Genomic DNA, 22,435 nt, shown 5'->3' on the forward strand with positions numbered 1-22,435 from the left:
TTCATACATCATAAAAACATTTAGTCCATACCCTTGAAATGTTTTATTCATTTCATTAAAATGCTGAGTAATGTCGTATAAAATCATTAAATTAAATATTAACAAATGTATATTGGAAAATTCATCAGAATTATTGTCTTTTTCAATCAAAAAAGCTTAATTTCTTCAATAATGTTACAAACCTATGACCTAGCCCATATGTAAAACCAGCCCTGATGTATTTTTAAAATTATTTTATTAATTATGTTACATTAACTTATTATTCAAGAACATATACCAAATATAATATTTAGTTTTATATTCACTACAAAAGATAAGATGCAAAAGCGTCAATGATATATGTTATTACATATATAATCTGAAACTTTCATAACTATACAAACAACAGATATTTAATAATTATTTTTACAAATTTGATGTAATGTGGGTAGATTGTTCAAATATTTATATTTCTTCAACGTTCACTCTTATCTAAAATCGACTTTATTTTCGGTATTGCACTTATTTCTTTGTTCTTTATTCTGTTTTTCCTAGAACTCCTTTGACTGCCCTTAGATGTGTTATTTTTAAAGTTTGTATTTGGCTCTTCTAGTATCCAGTTTTTTTGAGTACTGTCATTTTAGTTTTTCTTGAAATTTCCATCTTGTTTTCTACAGTTTTACTGTACTGTAGTCCAGTCAACAAGTGCTTTTTAGGTGAAAACTTTTTCACAAGCTCCTAAAAATATGGTTGAGATGTCATTAGATTTGTAATCGCATGTAGAAAGCTTTTGAAAAAATTGAAGATGCGCCCAAAAAATTACAAAATTTATAAACAAATAACTTTTATACAACAAAAAAGCAACCACATATAAGATATGATGCATTAAAACCATAGAGATATTACAGATATTGGGCAAATATAATATTTATTTACAGACGTACAGGTTACGTTCGCACTTACGTTGCCCGTTGAATCAGAGACACGCATGCGCAGTACGCAACAAAAGAAAGAGATAGAAATACATAAATGACTCTCTTTCTCTTTTCATTCGCAAGACGCTCTCACTTGTAGGCATGCCTACTCTATTGGTAATATCTCTATGATTAAAACATAAATAACCAAGTGAGACTGATAGAGTACAGAACGTGGTTGGGTTTTTATTGTATAAAAAAGAAAAAAATAATAATTGCCCCAAAATTTATAAAAAGCGTCACTTGTTTCATTTGTATTTTCATATTCATTATTTTATGTTACTTTATATTTGTAGTATATTTTCCTGTAATTATCTTTTGTTATTGACTTTTATTTTCAAGTTTTTGGCAACAGTTCTTATTGAAATAGTTTAGAAACGACCATAGTTAATAAATTATGATCATTAACTTGAGCTCCTATGCATATTTAATCAGCTGAGTTTTCTTTATAGTAATATTCGTTCATTTGACTCATTTATTTTTCCTATATCAAAATAGATATTTCCGTTTTCTATCTTTAATCTCAACTTTTGCAACTATCCAAATAATCATTCCACTCTTTACTTAAACAAACAATAAAATAATCCAGACTTACTTGCCTTAAATCTTATCATTAATATAATGTATCTGAATAATGATTTCATTCTGGTTCTAGTGGCCTTACTGTGATGGCAGCCACAATGGCCACAACAAACGAGAAGGAGACAACGTTGGACCTTTGATCATAAGCAAGAAATGAAATACATAGTAGTTATGTAAAGCAGTTTATTTGTGTAGTGGAAAATGTCTTTAAGTATGTAATTTTATGAATAAGTCTAATTTTGTTTAATATTATGAATTAAAACTATTAAATTTTGCCTTTATTCAACATACATGTAATAATGTTTTTCTTAAATACAACAAAAAACAACTAGATTGCTTATATTTATATTCACAATTCCCCCAATTACATAATCTTTATTCTTACTTACATGTATCCTGTTTAACATACCTCCTTAATATTGAAAATATGAATCTAAAAAACAGCTCCAGATTTTCACCTAATTACTGGAGAAATTTTTTAAAAACTACCCAAAAAAGCAATAATTGAAATAACTAACCTAATAAATTCTGCCTTCAAATTGTGGAATACATCAAACTGATCTCATTACTGCCTGTTATGTCAAAAATATTTAAGAAACTCCTACTCAAAAGACTAAAATCACTTGTCGAAGAAAGAGAAATTATCCTTAATCACCCTTCTACGATCTACCCCTATTTTTTATTTTATCCAAAGATCTGGATAAGACTGCAAGATGGCATTGGATATAATAATTGTGGTATGATTAATTCTTATTCAGAGTTTATAATATTAGTTTCTTTTAATTATGTTTTTGTCAATTTAATTTGATCTTCCAACCTCTCCAGTGGATAACTGATCAACTATCAATCGATCAGTTATCCCCGCTACGTGTTGAATTTAAAAATAAGCACTCGAAAATCAATCAAATCCATAGAATTAACAACACTTTAGAGACATTGTTAGAAAAAGGTGTGCTACTATCTTTCTTGATGTAGCACAAGTGTTTAATGATGTTTTGTATGAAGGTTCAAGCTTTTCCTTCCAAAATAAAAATTCAGATATCCTCCATTCATACATATCGGAAAGATATTTTAAAATTTAGCAAGAAGAATCAGTCAAGAGTATCAGTATTTTCCCAGGGTATGATACAGGTATGTGGATGATATTTTCGCCATATTCAATACGAAGAAGGCAAACGTAGACGAATTCATTTTGGAATTCAACTCATATCCATCTATGAAATGGAGAATAATGGACAGTTACCATTTTTAGATACTTTAGTAATTGGGAATAGTAATAGGTTAGAATTTGATGTATTTAGGAAAAACACCGCTAATTCTTTTCATTGTATCCGACATAAGATGGCCAGTATCCATTTCCTGGTACACCGGTTAATCCACTTTCCACTCACCATCGAGAGATACAATAAGGAAAAGTCCTTTATTGAGGGTGTAGCTGTACTCAACGGTTATGAAAAAAGAATTGGAAATAGATTAATTAATTGTCATAGGTTTAAGAAATCTCTATGTGAAACCACTTTTTTCCAAACCCAAAGTAAGAAACAAGAAAAATTTGCTTTGATACCTTTCAATCCTCTTTACACAAAAGGATTGGAAGGAATATTTAGCAGAATGGGTTTAAAATTGGTTTATAAATCCAACAACACATTAAAACAATTGTTTGGCAATCCTAAGAATAAAATACCAAATTTGGAAAAGAGTAGTATATATGAAATAAGTTGTGGTGATCGTAACCGAAAGCAAATTGGGTAGACTCAGAGATCCGTTATTGTCCGGTTTAAAGAACCATAGCTCATTTGAAATATGGACGGACCGGAAAATCAGGTATTGCCGATCACGCTGCCTGTCTCAATCATTGCATAAATATTAATAATGTAAAATTGTTAAAAAATGTATCCAATAATAAACTATTGGATGCATTTGAGAGCTCTGAAATTGCTAGATGTAAGTGTAGCTTAAATAGGGACAAAGGGCCAATTCCTTACAGCCCACTCTTTAGTTTAGTAGTCAGAGAATAAACAAGAATATTCCCGCCAAGGAATTATTTTTCGCGGGAGGTGTCTTATTGGTGGGAAAATTTAGTATAAAACAGGTAAGTCAAGTTATTAGATTTTAGTTTACCTTAAGTCTATGAAGACGATAACTTGATTATCGAAACGCGCGTCGGACAGTGTCATTGTTAGTGTTGGTGTAAACAGTATATTCAGTATGAATATCGCCAACGGTTCCAGAAATCGCCAACTTAACACGAAGCCTATTCAGATCTTAAAGAGATTAAAGCTGGAGTACCACAAGGAAGTGTTTATTAGAGTTAAAAAACAATACTGTAGCAACTGATCTATATTGTTTCTTACAAATACAAATTGTCTATGAACAGTTCAAAAATATCTGAGTTTTAATTAAAACATGTTCTTTGTATTTTGATATAAAAATTTCAAGTTTGCAGACAACTTCTAATTATAATTATCCTCAAATGAAAACAAACAATAATAGATAACTCCAATAAACATTAAACATAGTATGTTAATAAATTTTCCCGAATCTTCCTTTTTCTTGTCTTATCTTAATGTCTTTTTATGTATCTGATTGTTAGAACTCCATATCCTATTTTACCCATGTTTCCATGCTCATTTGTCCCTGGCAAGAATTTTCGTTTCTTGCAGATTTCCCCCTATTTCATCCTAATTCTGATCAACCTACCTCCATATTTTCCTTACCTGTTTATTAAATCGAACAACTCATTTCGCAATACTTAGGGGAGTTACGAGTTGGAAGGTATATCGTGCCATTCGGCTTTGTTCACGTATTGTGGGACACTAGTCACTTCTGATTTATTTATTATAATTTTCGAGTTTTTGAAGAAATTAATTTATCAAACCCCCACTTCAATCGAGAAATTCAATAAAACCTCTGAATTTATTCGAATTCTCCCTCTACCTATCTACACTTTAAATAAAAGTAAATTTGTGGTGATTTTTTTCTTTAAATTCGCTGGTAAGTTTTCAGTTATGTTTATGGATTTCCTTCAGTTTTAAGCAAATTTTGTGTGATAATTTCCATATAAATTCGTATTTTTATACATTTGAGCAACGAAACTAATAGATTCCTGTTTGGTTATATTTTAAAAAATAAAAGTTCAGTTTTTTTATATATTAGAGCATAAGCTTTTATTTAAATCTGTTCTTTCTACCCGTTCCTTCTTCAGTAATTTCCGTCTGTGTTCCCGTTTCCTTCCTCATTTTATTTTTTTTCCCGCAGTTCTACAGCTGCCAGGTTGGAGTTTCAACAACACCCAAAGGACTCAACCTATACACCCCAAACAAACAAATTCAACTGAACTCCAACAAGTGGGAATTCAGTTGAGGGCAGCAACCATCCCGGATTTCCATTAATAAGTCCCAGACTTATCTTTACTATAAATATAAATCTGGGTTGTTTTTATTTTATAACTGCTTTTATTCTTTGTGTTCTTTTGGATAAGCTGTTAATGCGAATTTATTATTTTTCCAATAAATTTATTTGTTGCTGAACTTTTTTTTATTGTGGTGGCATTCAATTTAATTTTAATTGTTTGCTCTATTTGAGTACCAGTTATTTAAATACTTTAATTGAGACCTTCATGAGAAAGAGTCTCCTGTCGGGGAATTTAAGGTTATAAAGTGTTAATTAATATTACACATTGGAGTTAAAAAATTTTAATAATAAATTCATTCATTCGAATTTCTATAAACCAAAACATTAATAAATTGCCAAAAACAAACAATACTTTAAATATTAATATGAATTAAAAAAAAATTAGTGCACTTTTATAACTCTATTACTCAAAAAATTGAGCGATTCTATAATTTCCACATGTTTTCTACCTACTTTTTTGTTTTGTGAAAATAATTGTTTTAAAAATTAACAGAAGACTTTGAGTCTCCTTGGAATATTATTTATATTCAAAAAATTCTGTAACGACCGAAATATTCACACAAAAACGAATGTTTTGAAATGCAACTACTGTGTAAGGCCTTAGGAATTCATAAGACATGAATTGCTTGGTCCAAAATTATGTACTTAACGAGACGTTACTTTATTTTTTGATATTAATAAAGAGTAAAAAGTAAAAATACTAACAACCCAAACAACAATAATATTTACAAACACAATAAAAATGTTTTGAAAATTATAATTTTAAAAATGGTTGTCACGTAAACACTAATGATGAAAACCTTTATTTTACAGCATTGTATATAAGATAATTTTTTTATTTAAAAATAGCCAACCAAACGCTGTCATCATTTTGAATCTTCTTAAATTCTCTATCTGGTTTTATGTGTCTTTAACCTTCTGAAGCTAACATGTCGTCTTAGAGACTGACAGTTTACAATTTTTTCGAATATTTACGATTGTCCCACGCTATAGCCAGACGGCTTCCAGAACCTTTCTACCCCAAACATCTCTCTTCATTACAAAATTGTGGGTTGCATGTGTCAAACGTGTCAGTGGTTTTGAGGGAAACGTTAGCTTCAGTGTAGTTTTATAACACTGAAAAAAAAATTGGTCAAAAATTTTTAAATATATTTACTAATCCAATTACATATCCCATTATTTATTTAGAATTGTTTGAAGAAAATGGCTTCAGGAAGTTATGAAGACGAACATAAAAGACTCCAGCGTCTTTGGGATGCGGCAGTCTTGAAGAAGATAATGTCTAAATTCGAGATGAGAATTCTGGCACAGATATTTGAATTGAGAAGACATCGTGAGCCTTGCTTCATATCAAAAGATAGCACCAAATGGAAGAAATATTTAGGAAAATGTTCAAACATCAGAACTCGTGCTGACAATATTATAACTCAGCTGCCGAGAGTAAAAGGAGAAGCTAAACAGAAGACAGTAGCAGCTGAAATATGGTCGTTATTTATCACAGAGGGCATGATAGAAAATATGGAGATTGAAAGGAACAAAACGGCAAGACCAACAGACAAAGATGAAATGAAAGCTCTGCTTGGATTACTGGTAAAATGTAAAGCAATCATCACAACATTCTCGATCTCTATAGTAGTCTGCATTTTTTATTTACTATTTTAAGCAACTTTGTAATGTTCTTATAAAAGGACAGTAGTAGTAAGAAACCTTCCACATTTTTTTTAGTAGACCCTTGAAGTTACACGAGTTAATTGAAGAATTTGAGAGAGATGACATTCCAATAGCTCCTGTTGGCATTATTTTGTTTCCTCAGTAACTGACTGCAACTCAGGAGGCGAGGATAATACTACAATAAATCACTTACCAGGAAGTCAGCTCAGAAACTATGTTGAGTAATATTTGACAGGTAAGTAGAACAAGAAAACGACCCTTATTTCAACGAAGAGGAAGATTTACCCCTTACAGTCTTACAACAACAGTAGCAGCAGCCGTTTCAAGAACAAATATCGTCAGAGCCCGCTATGGAAATACTAACATCTGCAAATTGGCTAAAAGCTGATCTCGATCAGCACTCGAAAAAACTATATTGGAAACTGTAAATCGGACCTGGGCAAAAAAGTACTCCAATACAGCTTTTTCTTTTTTGATGGCGATGTCATTGATATGATCACGAAATTTACAAACAGATATGTGGCACAGAAAAATATAATAACCGATTAACTGCAAATGAAATAAGGTATTTTATAGGTGTGCTTATCCTAAGTGGACAAGAAGATATATGTAATGGGAAAATCATGAGGATACCCATAATGACAAAGAATGACAAAGTTGCAAATGCAATTTCCAAGAGACAGGTTTTTGCATATAATGAAAATGATTCACTCAAGTCATTAATGACTTAGACAAATTAGATCAGTTTTCTAAAGTACGGCTCTATAACGATTTAAACTCAAGGTTTTTAAAAATTTCTCCTTTGAACACGAACATTGCATAGATGCGATGGTACCTTATTTTGGCAGGCATCTCACCAAATAAACCGATTACTTGGGGTTGCAAATTGAGCGTGGGAACTCTATTTTACTTTACACCCTATCAAGGAACTTCATAAGTGATAACGAAACCGTACAAAGATCCTGGACTAGGTGCAACCGTTGTTTTATAGTACGTGGATGTGGTGCAGACAAATTAGCTGAACACCTGATTACATTTCTTTTTTGATATTTTTTTACTTCGATGCATTTACTTCACGAATCGAAAAATAGAGTCATTGTTACTACTAATACCATAAGAGACAACAATATTTAAATATGTCCTCTACTTAGTGCTCCAACTATGAAAAAAACTGAAAGAGGCAAAATTATGAATACCAGTTGGATAAGACACAGGAATAGTGATTTGTCGCTGGCATGACAATAGTATTGTGACAATTGCGGCCAATTTTTGTTCAATCGAACCCTACCATTTAGTAAAACGTTTTTCTCAGAAAAAAAAAATATAAAGGTTTATAATTCTTTCATGGGCGGAGTTGATCACAACGATTAGAATATAAGTTATAAGAGTACTTTCCTTTGTTGGCTCACAGTATTGACATGGCTATTCAGAACGCATGGCAATCTGCCAGAACAGAAGATAAGCAAGTGGATCAACTTGAATTTAGGAAAAATTCCAACGTTTTGGAATCGTTCCAGGAGACAAAACGGGGTCCAAAAATTCAAAATCCCAGTGAAGTTCTACATTCAAGATATAATTGTATAAATAATCAGTTTTTGTGTGAAAGTGCAATATTTCATTATAACCAAAAATATGCTTTAAATTATCATACAATGTTATAATTGAAATTTTTTCTTACAATACTTTTGTCACTTATCTATAGTATTGCATTTTACTACTGTCCATTTAAAAGAACATATATATATACAGACAGCTAATCAGAAAAAATATTTTTTTATGTTAAAATAAAGTGAAACTACCAATTTTCTTAAAAAAAGATAGGTAAAATAAAAAGTTTCCGTAATATGTGGGTTAATCAAGAACAATAATTGGTTGAAATATATTCAAATTTGAGACAGAAAAAATTGAAGAAAGAGGACTTTCAGTTAAATAACTAAATACTGTTATAAGTTATTCTTATGATCGTTAAATTTAATGATTGAAACAAATACTTTGAAACCTCCTCAAAGTTTTATATACATTGTCTGAATAAAGATTATATTTAAAACTATTTTCAAAGCAGCAAAATTGTATCTTATTATATTTTAAGGGTTTTCACCATCAAATAAGTTATTTTTTTTTACGTAGCATCGAACCACATTGTATTTAGGAACCGTTTGAACAATTACTACTTACTGTTAAAAATATATATACCTTACAAGATTGTACAATTCATAAGACTTATTCTATTAATATAGCTAAGGTACAATCTAACATCAGTTGCTTGAATATTAAGTTGAACCATTTGGCAAACAAGATTATTGTAATTTAAAATTAACACTAACTACTTTAATTTGAAAATATTTTATCTTTTAAATTTTTAGATAAGTAAAATTAGTATCATTGTGCAGCTAGGATGAGAATTTTAGTGTCAGAATAGTAAGTATTCATTTATGAATAAGTTTATTCGAGTTTTCAGTTGCTGTCAATATCTTTCAAAATTTTTATGAAGAAATCATTAAAAATTTTCAATATCTCAGAAAAGGATAAAGTAAAAAATATGATTGGATGACTGTTCCCTACAAAACTAATCAATTTTCTTAATACTGTTTAACATACAAATTGTATAGGAAATAAAAAAAGATATAGTGGAATGTTATTTAGATATATATTTTCTTTGACCTAGTGAGCTTCATAATTAATACTGACCACAGCATTTGTTGACACTGTATCAGTACTCAGTTCAGTTCTTGTTCTTCTATAGCTCGCTGACAAATCTGATTCGAAAACCAGAGGGGTTTGTGAGTGTTGTGTAGTGGTAGTAAACAATGTGTTTAGTATGAATATCACCAGAACTTCTTTGTTTAAAATTGTATAGAATGGAAAGTGGAAAATACGAAGGTTGAAAAAATGTTAATGGGATAGTAAAAAATTTATGGGGCTAAGCAATTTTTCCTTGTGGACGGTTTATAGTATATATGTATATGTTTGAATTCATTTAATTTATTATTTCTTAGACCTTTCATATATGATTATGTTTCTAAAACGTCTTCATTTTAGGTCTCTTCTGTTTCGACTACTTTCAGTCTATCAAAATATTTTGATAAATATTGAAGTAGTCGAGGAGACAAATTTTTATGTCTTTCAAAAATTAAAAAAAAACTACTTTTTTAACAGAAGAGACCTGAAATCAAGAGGATTTAGAAGCATAATTGTATAAATTTATTGAAACTATTAAAAAAATGAGGGAGATGCCTTGTAAGCAATGACCAATTACAAATTAATACCAAAGCAACAAAACTAATCTAATTATTGGTCTAATAGCACAAAAAACTGTTTCTTCTATAAAAATATATATATACGATGTAATTGCAGTTTGTATAAAATATTCATAGAAAAAGGAAACATGGAAAGTGTTATTGAAAACATTATTCATATTTCATATGAAACAAATATATAACAAAAACAAGGCAATATTAATTAATATTTGTAGGTTTACAACGAAGAAAAAAATTTTAAATTTACTTTTCTCCCATGTCCCCACCAAGAATTCCTTTAATCTTTTATTACTGGATTTCTAGGGCTCAGTTATTAAATAATCAGAAACCCTAGGCATTTGTGCTGAAATTAAGATAGATATTCAATGAGAATGGTTGAGAACCTGCAAAATGAATAATACTACTGATATTTATTCCTTTAACCCTAGATCACTAACCATTCGTCTCTCAGGCTACGCATACCCCCCGTTTCGTAGATCGGTTAGGTTCCCCTCATCCATGTCCACTGCTCGATACCTTCCTGATTGGCCTTTTTGTGATTGCACGCTTCGGTCTGATTAGAACTTCTAATTGTTAACGAAGCTATGTAGAAGAGAAGCTTTCTGCAGTATTGGTGAACTGAAGAATATCAAAGGTAAGTAAATCTCTATTTGATACCGGCTTTGTTTTATATTCAAAGTTGATTTGGCATCTTATTAACTGAAACCCGAAACATATTTAACGGTAAATTGTTTAATTCCAAAAACACAATCAAAACTCAGAAAGAAAGTCGATCGTTGACTTTTAACGGACCAACTAAAGAGCAATTGACCTTTTCATAAAAATAAAAATATAGCAACATAAACAAAGTTCTAAAGAAAATTCAGGAAGATGAAGATTGACCGCAAGTAGGTAAAATGGAAATTTCAATCTAAGATGTTTATTCTAAAAATATCTATAGATAAAGATGAAATTGACTGTTGGAAAATAAATTAATATCAATTCAAAAGAGGAACCATTTATTATCTGGTTTTAGAAAGAATATTACCATGCTAGGAATACCAGCTTTTCTAATTGTTTCTTTTTCTTCCTTTAATCGGCGTTACAAGTCCTTTGAGAACTAGGGCCTTGCTTCAACTGTTCACTCGAATTCCTCAACTGCTCCTGAAAGAGCCGAAGTGGTTTGTGCCATGATGTTCACATCATCCGCATAGGCAAGGCGAGGTGCTGTGTGAGCTTATTGTAAATAGTTCCTTCGGGATTCGTTCTGATTGAATGATGTAAATTGGCTTTTCTCAACATCGAATGACAAGCGACAATTAGGAAAAAAATATATTAATGTATTAATAGAAAATGCGTAGCTTGTAAATTAATTAGATATATTTATTTTTATCACTATTTGTAAATGAATCTTTGTAAGTTAAATTCCAAAATACAAAGCATAGGAAGCAGACATCAATAATCAAAGAATTCTAATTTTTTATTTAAAATTTAACATTTTTATAAAGAAACTTTTATAAATAAAATAATTTACCTAACCTGAAAGTGTTTTCACCATTGATGCTTTGTAATAGTTTTATAACAAAACTCCCAAACATACAGGGAAATTTGAAATAACATTTTGGAGACTTAACCCTACAACAGGACCTCTAGTGGTTATTGCAATGATTTATGGATATATAAAAAAATATAACCTAGAAATAATTTAAACTAGTGAAGATTGTGGAAAATGCATATTTCTCTATGTAAAGTATAGTAAAGCAGATCGGTCTTGTTTTCGACTTTTTATACTAATAATAATTACATAAATTGTTTCTAATTTGTGCTATCAGACAGAGCTGTTCTAAAAACGTTGGTACATCTCTAATATTATTTACAAAGTGTCCAACTTGTGTTTCTTTTTTATTTATTAAATCAAGATAATAGAAATACTCACAGGCAACAATCACACACACCAACAATCAAACACACGACAAATTCATTTTAATATACAAATATTTTTACCTTTTTTACAATATCCCAATCATTTCCCATTAATTAGCTAATACATTGTGTCCCAAATTTAACGTACTGGCAGTGAAAGTACCTACTCATTATTTGGCAACATTGTATACCGACAAAAACATCAGTATACATTACATATTTCAATAATTTCCTATAAAACGCAATTCATTGAGTAAAAGTATAAAAATAAATCGCGTAAAAAGTTTTGATCAGATATAAGAGGAAAAACAGTATCCGCAGTCAAATTCTCAGTTTCAATTGGGAAATTGAAAATTTGAGTCTTATCACTAGCGAAAAATTTTAGACACATTGTATATACACATTTATAAATCTAAATATATTATTTCTCTCATCTGTTCAAATAAATTAGTTAATTGTTTCTATATATCAGTCGTTTAATTGAATTGAAATTTCAGGTGTTAATGTGTGGACTCCCTGTAAAATGGGTTGACGCCTTTTATTGGCAACGGATGGGCTTCTGTGTTGAATACCCATTCGTCAAGCGATAGTAGACTGTCGTCTGAATAAATTAAGTAAAGATACTGAAACAAAAATTAAAATCAAATTATTCCGTAAAGATATTTTTTACAAATTGAATGACAATCAAGAATTATACAGCCAGTTTAATAAAAAAGATACGGATAACTTACCTTCAAAGTTTCGGCCAAAAAGAAACTTTGTTGTACATCATCTTGTTGTGGCTCTTCCGAATAAACGTTTTTAAGTCCTGTGTACCCACCGGGTGTCCTACAATGTTTCTCTAATGCTTGTACTGCTTCCCAAGCCCATTCTCTATATTTGTTATCTTTAGTTAACCTATACATATAGAAATAACTTTCTATAACTTCTGGTCTGAGTATGTAATATTTTTCTGATGTTTTCAAAGCACGGGCTTCAGATCCTTCGGTGAATCTAAACGATTCTGGACCAAGTTTGGTTGGCGTACGATCATAAGATTCGTGACAAGTGCGTGTGATTTCTTCTGCTACTTTCATATATTTATTCGACTGTTCATTGCTTAACGTTTTGGAAGCAAGTCCTAGTAATCCACCTGTATCAAAAAATTGTTAAGTAATATAGGAATGAAAACATTAGCATAATTCGAAAAATTTCAACAAATTATTATAGTTCTGGTTTGTAAGGATTGTATTACATGCAACTTAGTGAATACGAACTAGATTTGGTATCTACGAGGATGGTCCCAAAAGTACCTAGCCTGACCTAGAGATGGCGGTAGTAGCTTGAAAATTACCGTATTAGAAACTATACAATCTCTACGGCCATCAATAGTGAACGTTTTCAGTGAGATGTTATGTAGGTCCATCACTTCACACCCGAAACAAAAGAACAATCCAAATAATGGACTAAAAAGGAAGAACCGGCTCCACAGAAGGTAAAGACCGTTCCATCTGTAAGCAAGGTCATGGCGTCTGTTTTTTGGAATGCGGGTGGAATTATTTTCATTGACTATCGTGAAAAAAGAAAAACTATCAATGGCCAATATTATGCGAACTTATTGCCACATTTTAACAAAGACATCAATGAATTGCTACCTCATGCAGCCTATTTACCAGATTTAGCCCTCTCGGATCATTTTCTGTTCCCAGACATGAACAAATAGCTCAGTAGTCATATAACTTATATAAATAATTACCATTCAATTATTGATGACACAATTACGCAGATATGTTAGTAGTTATGGAAAGTCAATAATAATATGCCAGAAAATATAAATTTATAATTTTGGTGTTTGTTTTTCATATCAGGTATGTTTTTGGTTGCCTTGAGCACCACACTTGAATTATCTAATTTTTGTCTGATATTAATGTGACTGTAGAGAACCATACATTTATCTACACTGACCGCTCCAAATGGGAACCAACGTCATAGTTAAATGATTCCAAGTGTCCCTTAGACACATGAAGTTCCATTAACGTATGAAATCACCTACTTTTACTTTATATTGATGTGACTCGCTGACCAAAAAAATAATTAATTATAGCTTTTGTATACTATAAGATTAGTATTTAAGTCAACATATACACGGTCACAGGGTTCTTAGAAGTTTGACATTCGTCGAGTACAGTAGTGATATTATTGAAACAACTTTATTTATAGAAATATATATAAATATATATATATATATATATATATATATATATATATATATATATATATATATATATATATATATATATATATATATATATATTGCTTAATAAATGTTTTTGTTGATAAATTGTCTTGATTGACAGTCTCTTGATATGATTTTGAATTTTTTATAATTATTTTGATATTTCATGGTTTGTTGATGTAGCTTAACATGGTGCAAGAAATATTTCAAATTAATATTGCACGAGCTTGACATGTAAATCTCTTGCCATTGCATTATGGCTACCGATAGCAAAAATCGTCAACGTCAAATTTGATTTAATATTTTGAGACTGGTTTAAAAATGAGGTAATAAAACTAAGTAAGTAACGAAGTGAAAAAGTGGTCAGTGGATCACTGTCAATCAATATCTGCTGCTGCCTTGGTTTTGGAGCCTCATGGACAGGTTCGTTGTCATGCCAAAAGTAACTAGATTTCGTTAATGTTGCAAATGTGACATCTTGGATGAAACAATCAGCTTAACTTCATCTGCGCATGCTTTTAATCAAGAAATATTGCGTCTTGCATTGCACTGGACGTTGTTTTAAACCATGTCAAGCGACCTTTAATGCGGTTTCAGTTTTTATCTTATTGATGACCTCTCAATCTATTTTCCAAATACTGAGATGTCTGCCTTATGTAATTTCAAATAGAACAGACATCTAAGTATTTCTAATCTATTTTATAAATTTCAAAGCAACTATAGATAATTTAATTCATGGCTACTACTAATTTTTGAGGTATGAGAACTAAAAATTAAGAAAAATTATTAATTGTAGTTACAACAATTTTTTGTTTTGGTAATCAAGTTCTAGAGCAGGGGTTCTCAAACTGGGGGGCGTGGAGAAAGTCCAGGGGGGGCGTGACACCCAAATAAATAAATAAAAAAGTTACAAAAATAATTTCCTCAAATCTTTGAAATAAAGTCTTTCTAAGTTTTCGTAATTGTTTTTGTAAAGTTTTAATAAAGTTGTAAACTTTATCAAAGAAGGCTACAGTTTTTAAAACTACAAAACACACAAGAGTTCAAGGTTCAAGGTTACTGTCAGACGCAATGGCCGTGTGTACCGATACCTCCGTATGGCCTTGGTGTGACTGCGAGTGCACAGAGCGTTTTTTGCTATCCAGCTTGACGAGAGTACAGACGTAGCACAATGTTCTAATTTGAATGTATATATTCGTTACATTGAAAATGAAAGAATGAAGGATGAATTAGTCAACTACGTAAAGAACAGTGCATTAAATACTCGATTGTTTAAAAGTCTTTGTGAAGATTTAGGAAGTGACCACAAAACGCTGCTATTTCATACAGAAGTACGATGGCTATCAAAAGGCAATATGTTGGGAAGACTATTTGAGCTCCGTGATGAAGTGATTACGTTTTTGGCACTGCTGAAACAAAACGAGCTTAGTGCAGAGTTCAAAAAACCCAGTAACCAAGTGATTTTGGCCTATGTATCGGACTTTTTGACACGTTAAACAATCTAAACTTGAGACTGCAAGGTGCAGACTCAAATATAGTAACACATCGGGATGCCATCAAAATGTACGTTGAGAAACTACAACTAGAACTACAACAAGAACCCCAAGGAGGAGCTCAGTAGATACTTTCCTAACTTGTGAGAGGAGTTTTACAAACTATCAACCGACCCGTTCAACATGGACATACAGTTGCTGCCAGAAGAGTTGCAAGACAAGGGAATAGAAATAAAAAATGACTCTGCTGTAAGATACGATTTTGAAAAAATGGACAAGCCCTCATTTTGGTTAAAGTACTTAAAAGTTTACCCCAGTGTTTCAGAGAAAGCTGTTAGGATGGACTTGCCTTTTTCAACAACATACATGTGCGAAAAAGCGTTTTCAACTCTTGTGGCGATCAAAACCAAGTACCGCAACAAACTTGATGTCGAAAGTGACCTGCGCTGTGCTTTGTCTGAAACTCAACCCAGGATCTGTCAACTTATCCAGAACATGCGAGGGCACCCATCTCATTAAATTACATTTTATGTTTTGTTTTGGTAAGTAGGTAGGCCTACCTTCATTAAATTGAAAATGTATCTGTCGTACAATGTTAAATTTTGTATCAGTAATTATATTCGTTTTTCATGTAATACTTGTTTTAATTTTCATCATATGAACAATTTTCATTTCCATTCTGCGTTACCACATTAAACAGTGAACAAAAAAATCTACCTACTCACCGTATCAAGTAAGCATATACTGGGCAGTTGGTATGTATGGCACCGTGGAAATAGGGTATTGCAAAATGGAAAGCTGATATGTGTAGGGGGCCTGGGGGGTCTTCAAATAACCAGAAAGGGGCGTGGTACAAATCATATATTGATAAAGATCTAATAAATCGAAACGTCAATATTTTTACTTGTTTCAAAAAGTTTACAACAAAAAAAATTTTATATTATGTGTTAGTAGAGAATGATTAATTTAAAGGAAAATGCAATTTATAAATATATAACTTCTCCAATTGATTTTTTATATAAAATATTTTTTAGAATTGTTCTAGTATGAACTTTAAACTATCGAAAAATTTTTACTCCATTGACTCAACGTTAAAAATGTTGTGTTGATAACATTCTTTTTTAATAGATTTCGTTGAAGGAAGAATGAATGAGAATTATAGATTAACATACTTTAGGAAAAAAATGTTTACAAACTGAGAAAATTATTGTTAATATTATTTAAAAATTCTAGTAATGGAATGTCTGCATACTTTAAATATTTTACACCATAACAATATGTGAACTAATTTATTTAATGCCACAATATAATTAACCTTGGCAGCATTTATCGCAGTCAACTAACTTCCGATTTTCATTAAAAAAGATACTACAGCCTAGAGTTAAATGCAATGAAAACTACTCACATCACCAAAAATCTTGCCCCCTCCTTGGTTATTTAATAAAATAATATTTTTAAATTTATAAAATTTGCTCAATCTTATACTTTAGTGTGATAACAATATATGTGAAGCAAATAAATTTGAATTTAGGTAACCAAGAATATACAGTAAACCAAGTAATTTTTATTTTGAGAAAAAAGATATAATATAATGAAAAAATTCATAGTTCGTATGACCGCTTCTTCTCACAATCAATTGGCCAACGCGTCTCGGCAATCGCGAATCAAGTTATCGATAATATGGTCAGCCATATTGTCCCACTCTTCTTGAACCGCAGCAGTCAGATCTTGAAGGATTTTTTTCGATTGGATATTGCTCTGCCAGTATAATCCCACATATTTTCAATGGGATTCATGTCTGGTGAATTTGCTGGCAAATTTATTCTTTGGATATCTCCTTCCTCTAGGATATTTTGTACCATTTCCATACGAGGTGGTCTGGTATCATTATCTTGAAGAATTAAATTTGCTCCAAATTCATTGCGCAAGGGCCGAACTATCGGTCTTATAATGTTTTTAACGTTTATGGTACCTGTCATTTGTTCGCTCAATGACAATAAGAGGTGTACAGCGACCATACATTATACCCCCCAAAACATAACGGATCCGCCATGATAGATAACAACATCTCTGGAAAAAGTGAGTCGTTCCTGGGAATCTCCAGACCCCTTCCCGCCAAATATCGCTGTGGAAACCAAATCGGGAATCGTCGGAAAAAATAACGTTTCGCCATTGTTGTAAAACGGGCAGCTATGTGTCGTCGTGAAAGTCTAGACACCCTTAAAGGTCTTTTTACCCTCTTTTTAATGATACTTCTCTAAACTGCCCTTCGGTATGGTAGCAAAAAGTGACTTCGAACGATCGTTACCGTTTTAAATCGGTTTCTTAGGTTGAAATTAACTATGTAACGGTCTTTCCTATCTGAAAAAGGCACCTATCCGCCTACCCGAAGTCCGTGACGTATTCAGACGAAGTGCAATGTGGTGATTAGATAAATCTTCTTGATGTAAGGCCACTATTCTTGCTCGATTAAACTCAGATACCATATTATCCGGCATTTTCAACAAAATTTAAATTGACTCGCTATCAAGTTAAATCGTTAGATCTGATTTCTTCTACAAAAATTCATATATTTACGGACGAAAATAAGTTTTTGTTTTTATTTTTATAAGATGCCACAAAATTTAAAAACAAAAAATATACTCTATACATAGACAAAATTAAAAGTTTACAAAGGGGGCGAAATTAGAGCAAACAATTTCTTGTTTTTTCTACTGATTTTTGAAATTAATCCTTTCCCTGCGGCTATCTGTATAAACAGCTCCATACCTGCTTGAGTATATATGTTATTTTAATTTTTATTTATTTATTTTTTGCTTGAAACTTTCAGGAACGTAACAGTCGTGATTAAAAACTATTTTATCAAGTGCATCTTAGGAAAAAAATTTTTAAATAATGAATAAAAAAACAACAAATATATACGTTCCTCAAATGAAATGAAATAAATTCCATTTCTACCAATAAATAGATGAAATAAAAAATAAAACTGGGAAAAAGTGAAAAATAATTTTTAGATTTTTATCGTTCGTGTCACTGTCGTTGTCAGAAACCATATTATATTCAACAAACTCATTTTCGCTATCACTTCTGGTAAGAATTTCATATTATTCCTGATCTGTATAATAAGACCCATTTTTAGTCACTGGCAGAGCCCTAGAGAAACCTGGCTTGAGGTTTAATCTGGATAATTTTACCTGAAAAACATGCTAGATGGTCCATTTTATGTTCGGGTCGATCGAATTTCAATTCAGCAAAATACATAAGTCCATTCGTTGAAGTCTTCAACATGTGTTGGAAAATAGCTGCCATCGAATCATCAAACATTTGTCTGGCTTCGTTATCTTCTTTGTTAGATTGCAGCCATGCTTTTAATAAATATTCGTAAAAACTATCACCCAATGCTCCTATTGACATATGATCTGAGAACAAAAATTATAAATTTCATTATACATATACATTACGCTGGAGGCTCAGGTGACAAAAATCGTGGGCAAGAATGCCCAACTTTTCTGGTGGTGGTGTGTATATTAATTTTTCTCTCGCATGGATGAAAAATTCCTCTTTAACGTATTCTAATTCACTATCACTAGAATTTTCTAAATTCTTTTTTTTTTTTAATTTTCACACGATAATAGATATTAAATGTTGTGTAAAGCAATCTGTCATCCAGAGTAAACACTTCGGTAAACAAGTCATTGCTATGATACCGGGGGTAAACCCAAAATTTCTTCCCGGCAGAGAACAGGCCATATGTGTTCCGCAGGGACGAAAAGCGAACTTTTCATCTCGGCAACTTTTTGCTACGCCCCCTAAAAAGCTTGTTTTTTATGGAAAAACACTGGTAAAATTTTTTATCTTATTCAAAACAATACGTGCCTCTACACGATCTAAGTTAAATCATTTTTTCTCTGAAAGTATCTTATTAAATTTGAAATAATTTTTTTTGAGATTTGAAAATAGTTAACAATGAAACACCCCGGTGTTATCATTTTATGTTATGAATTTTATCTTCATAACAAGCTTAGTATACTTTGTCATGCTTCAACTTTTCTTCTATTTTTGGGCTTTTTATACGTCTATGAAAAGTTAATGACCGAATTTCTAGGAAGACTGTATTATCTCGTGCAGATATACCAAGAATATTTGATAAAAGGTTATGACAGTGTGTTGTCGTATATATAGGTTTATATGCAGAACATTTAGGTCCATAGCCACTTCTTTCGGTCCCTTGCTTTTTCTCTTCAGCTTTGGATGTTTCTATTTCTAAGGTCTTCTTTTACCGCTTTCTTCCGCCGTTTTTTTTGGTTCACCTCTTTTCATCTTGTCCTAAGATATCTTTCATGAAATTTGTTTCAAGAATCTGTCTTCGTCCATTCGTTCTTAGTGACTTAGCCATTGTAATATTTTTATCCTTTTAAACGCGCTGATTGGTGCCTCATTGAAAAGTTGATATTCTCTCCCATCCTAGCTCTGTCTGCTTTCCTCCAAGAATTCTTCTTAATATTTTTTTCTCCCAGATATCCAATTTCTGTTTCACAGGCGTATGTCAGGGTGGGTCTCAAAATTGTCTTGTAAATTCGAACTTTCGTAGATCTCGATATCTTTTTCAATGTTAATATTCTTCTAAGACTGCACAGCTGTTAGTTGATGTAACTCCCATTAATTCTTTCCATAAACTTGGACTAAATGCAAGCTGATTATATGAAAATTGTGACAACTGGCTAATTATCAAGACTGTTTTGCTGAAAATTTGTCAATAGTGGACGATGTTGCAGAGCGAGGCGTTAAACTAATGCAAGAGTACAACGATTTGTTTAAAAAATATGAAGATCAGAAACAATTCCTTATTCAAATCTTAGATGATTAGAGAAGAAAAGGCATTGAAAATACGAAAGAAAGCTTATTTGATGCTTTAACTGAAGGAATCTAAATATTAAACTAATGTTTGTACCAATGTAATTTCGAAATCTTCAATTTTTTTATTCAATAGATTAAATCAACTGGAAAAATTTGTGAATTTAGATTTTTGTTTAATGTTATTGAGATCAAATATTGTTATTTTTATTGATTTGAGTTCTATAATATAATAAAAAAGTTAACTTAGATCGCGTAGAGGCACGAGTTTTGAATTTTAAAAAATCCAAATATTTTTTCATTCAAAAGAAGCTTTTTAAGGGGTGTCGCTAAATATTTAATTCTTAACGACAACATATTAAGAACAAAAACGAATTTTAGAGCAGAATAAATTTTTACCCTTTCTCACATTTAAAAATAGATAAATATTTGAAGGCGTAATATAAACATTGTTCATAATAGAAAAAGGATGAATTAGTAGGTGATGAAGAAATAAGATATTTTTCTGAAGTCATAGCTCACAGAGCATTCAATTGCAATCTTAAGTCCCCAGTGGGAAACTCTTCCTCGGGAAGTATTGGGACCTTTAAAGTATATATAATGTTAAATTTGACACCAACAGATTTTTACCGGAACGAGATTTATGAAGAAAAAGTAACAGGGGAAAAGCTGGAAACACTTTAAACAAAGGTATAATATTCTGAAGACATAGTTTATGGAGCTTTCAATTGCATTCTTAAGTCAACGGCTGGAAACTTTTCCCCATAAAATGCCATTCGGCTCGTTCAAGTATATAAGACTGATACGTGGATGGGGTGAATAAATAATATTAAATTTTAGCGAAACGACATTTAAAAAAAAGATAGAAGAAAAAATTGGAAATACCTTTACAGAATTAACGATGAATCTAATTATAATAGTTGTTAGAAATACAAATTGCTGGATATAATGAAGTTTCGGGAATAGCATACGATGTTTATCCATAAAATAAGGTTCCCAATGTAAAACATGTTTATTGGATTTGGATATTACATGTTTAGAAAGCCCTTTATTTTTAGACATAATCGCCTTTTAGATCAATGCTTTTTTGCATGCGGTGTACAATCTTCTTTGGTAATCACTGGGGCTTAAGTCTGAGATGTAAGGTGTGTAACAGTATTTCATCCAAATCTGTACATTCCTGCACGATTTACGCACATATTGCACACTCATACTTTTTCCCCATACACCCCACACAGTTGGGAAGGAAAAACGAACAGAGCGTAATTCACACCTGGCGTGAGAATACAATAGAAGCTCCATCTTTTACCAACATAAGAATGAACGTTGTAGACAGCTCGCCGGGGTGGGAACTGGGAGAAGAGGAGCCAAGCTACACGCCAGTCTAGTCAAATCCCGGCTAAAAGCATTCCTAACGCTCACAGATCCCTGGGAACATTATTTTATGGGCAACTTTCATATTTAGAGAAAAAAATCGAGGCTAAATAGGTTGTTCAAGTCTTTATTCTTTTTTTTTCCTACTGCAAACGAATACTACCAAATTGAAGATTCTCGCAGAATAAAACTGCTAAAATGACAGGATTCAATGAATATACCTTCTTTACCAGTATTTCAAGGTCTAGCTTCACAGCATGATCACCAAATCATGATTTTGAAATGCTACAAGGTATAGCTGCGCGGGATTCCTGGACCTAAAAGACTCGGGACCTTGAAATTGCCAACGAGCTGGTTGGGCTTAGATCTACTCGACTACTATAAAGGCACGAATCTTCAGAGGAAATTCCTCATTTGCAGATTAAGGTAAGGGAAACGGGGAAAACAAAGGGGAATGGTTATAGTCATAAGGTTGCAGACAAGTAAAAACCTTTTTAGGTAAGACAAACAGCTCAGACTGGGCGATGGATATAATCGGCTATCACAGATACAACATTGACGGGGCCAGTGACCAAAACTATCGCTTCCGTGGAATTAAGGAAAATCTAAGATATATTAACATAGTGGAAGAGCCTTACATTGAAGCTAGTAACGCACATAGAAGATTCCAATCTTTTGGGAGTCTCCATAGGCTAGGGCGTATACGACAAAGAAGCACGC

General features: G+C 31.8%; 2 protein-coding genes across 4 annotated transcripts in view; one reads left to right on the forward strand and one right to left on the reverse strand.

The window, feature by feature from the left end:
* Positions 1 to 1,825, forward strand: part of LOC130902188 (CDGSH iron-sulfur domain-containing protein 2 homolog) — a 4,305-nt gene extending 2,480 nt beyond the window's left edge. The window contains exon 3 of the mRNA XM_057814089.1: positions 1,609 to 1,825. Within this exon, the coding sequence (XP_057670072.1) occupies positions 1,609 to 1,692 (84 nt within the window). The 3' untranslated portion in view covers positions 1,693 to 1,825. The remainder of the gene's footprint in view (positions 1 to 1,608) is intronic.
* A 5,257-nt stretch (positions 1,826 to 7,082) lies between these two features.
* LOC130902186 (mannosyl-oligosaccharide alpha-1,2-mannosidase IA) overlaps positions 7,083 to 22,435 on the reverse strand; it is a 152,276-nt gene continuing 136,923 nt past the window's right edge. For all 3 annotated transcript variants that reach the window (XM_057814084.1, XM_057814086.1, XM_057814085.1), the window contains exons 5-7: positions 18,682 to 18,906; positions 12,511 to 12,911; positions 7,083 to 12,402 (exon numbers count right to left, since the gene is read on the reverse strand). In XM_057814084.1, coding sequence (XP_057670067.1) covers positions 12,280 to 12,402; positions 12,511 to 12,911; positions 18,682 to 18,906 — 749 coding nt within the window. In that variant the 3' untranslated portion in view covers positions 7,083 to 12,279. The remainder of the gene's footprint in view (positions 12,403 to 12,510; positions 12,912 to 18,681; positions 18,907 to 22,435) is intronic.

This window comes from Diorhabda carinulata, chromosome X (genome assembly GCF_026250575.1).
Source record: "Diorhabda carinulata isolate Delta chromosome X, icDioCari1.1, whole genome shotgun sequence".
Classification (NCBI taxonomy): Eukaryota; Metazoa; Arthropoda; class Insecta; order Coleoptera; family Chrysomelidae; genus Diorhabda; species Diorhabda carinulata.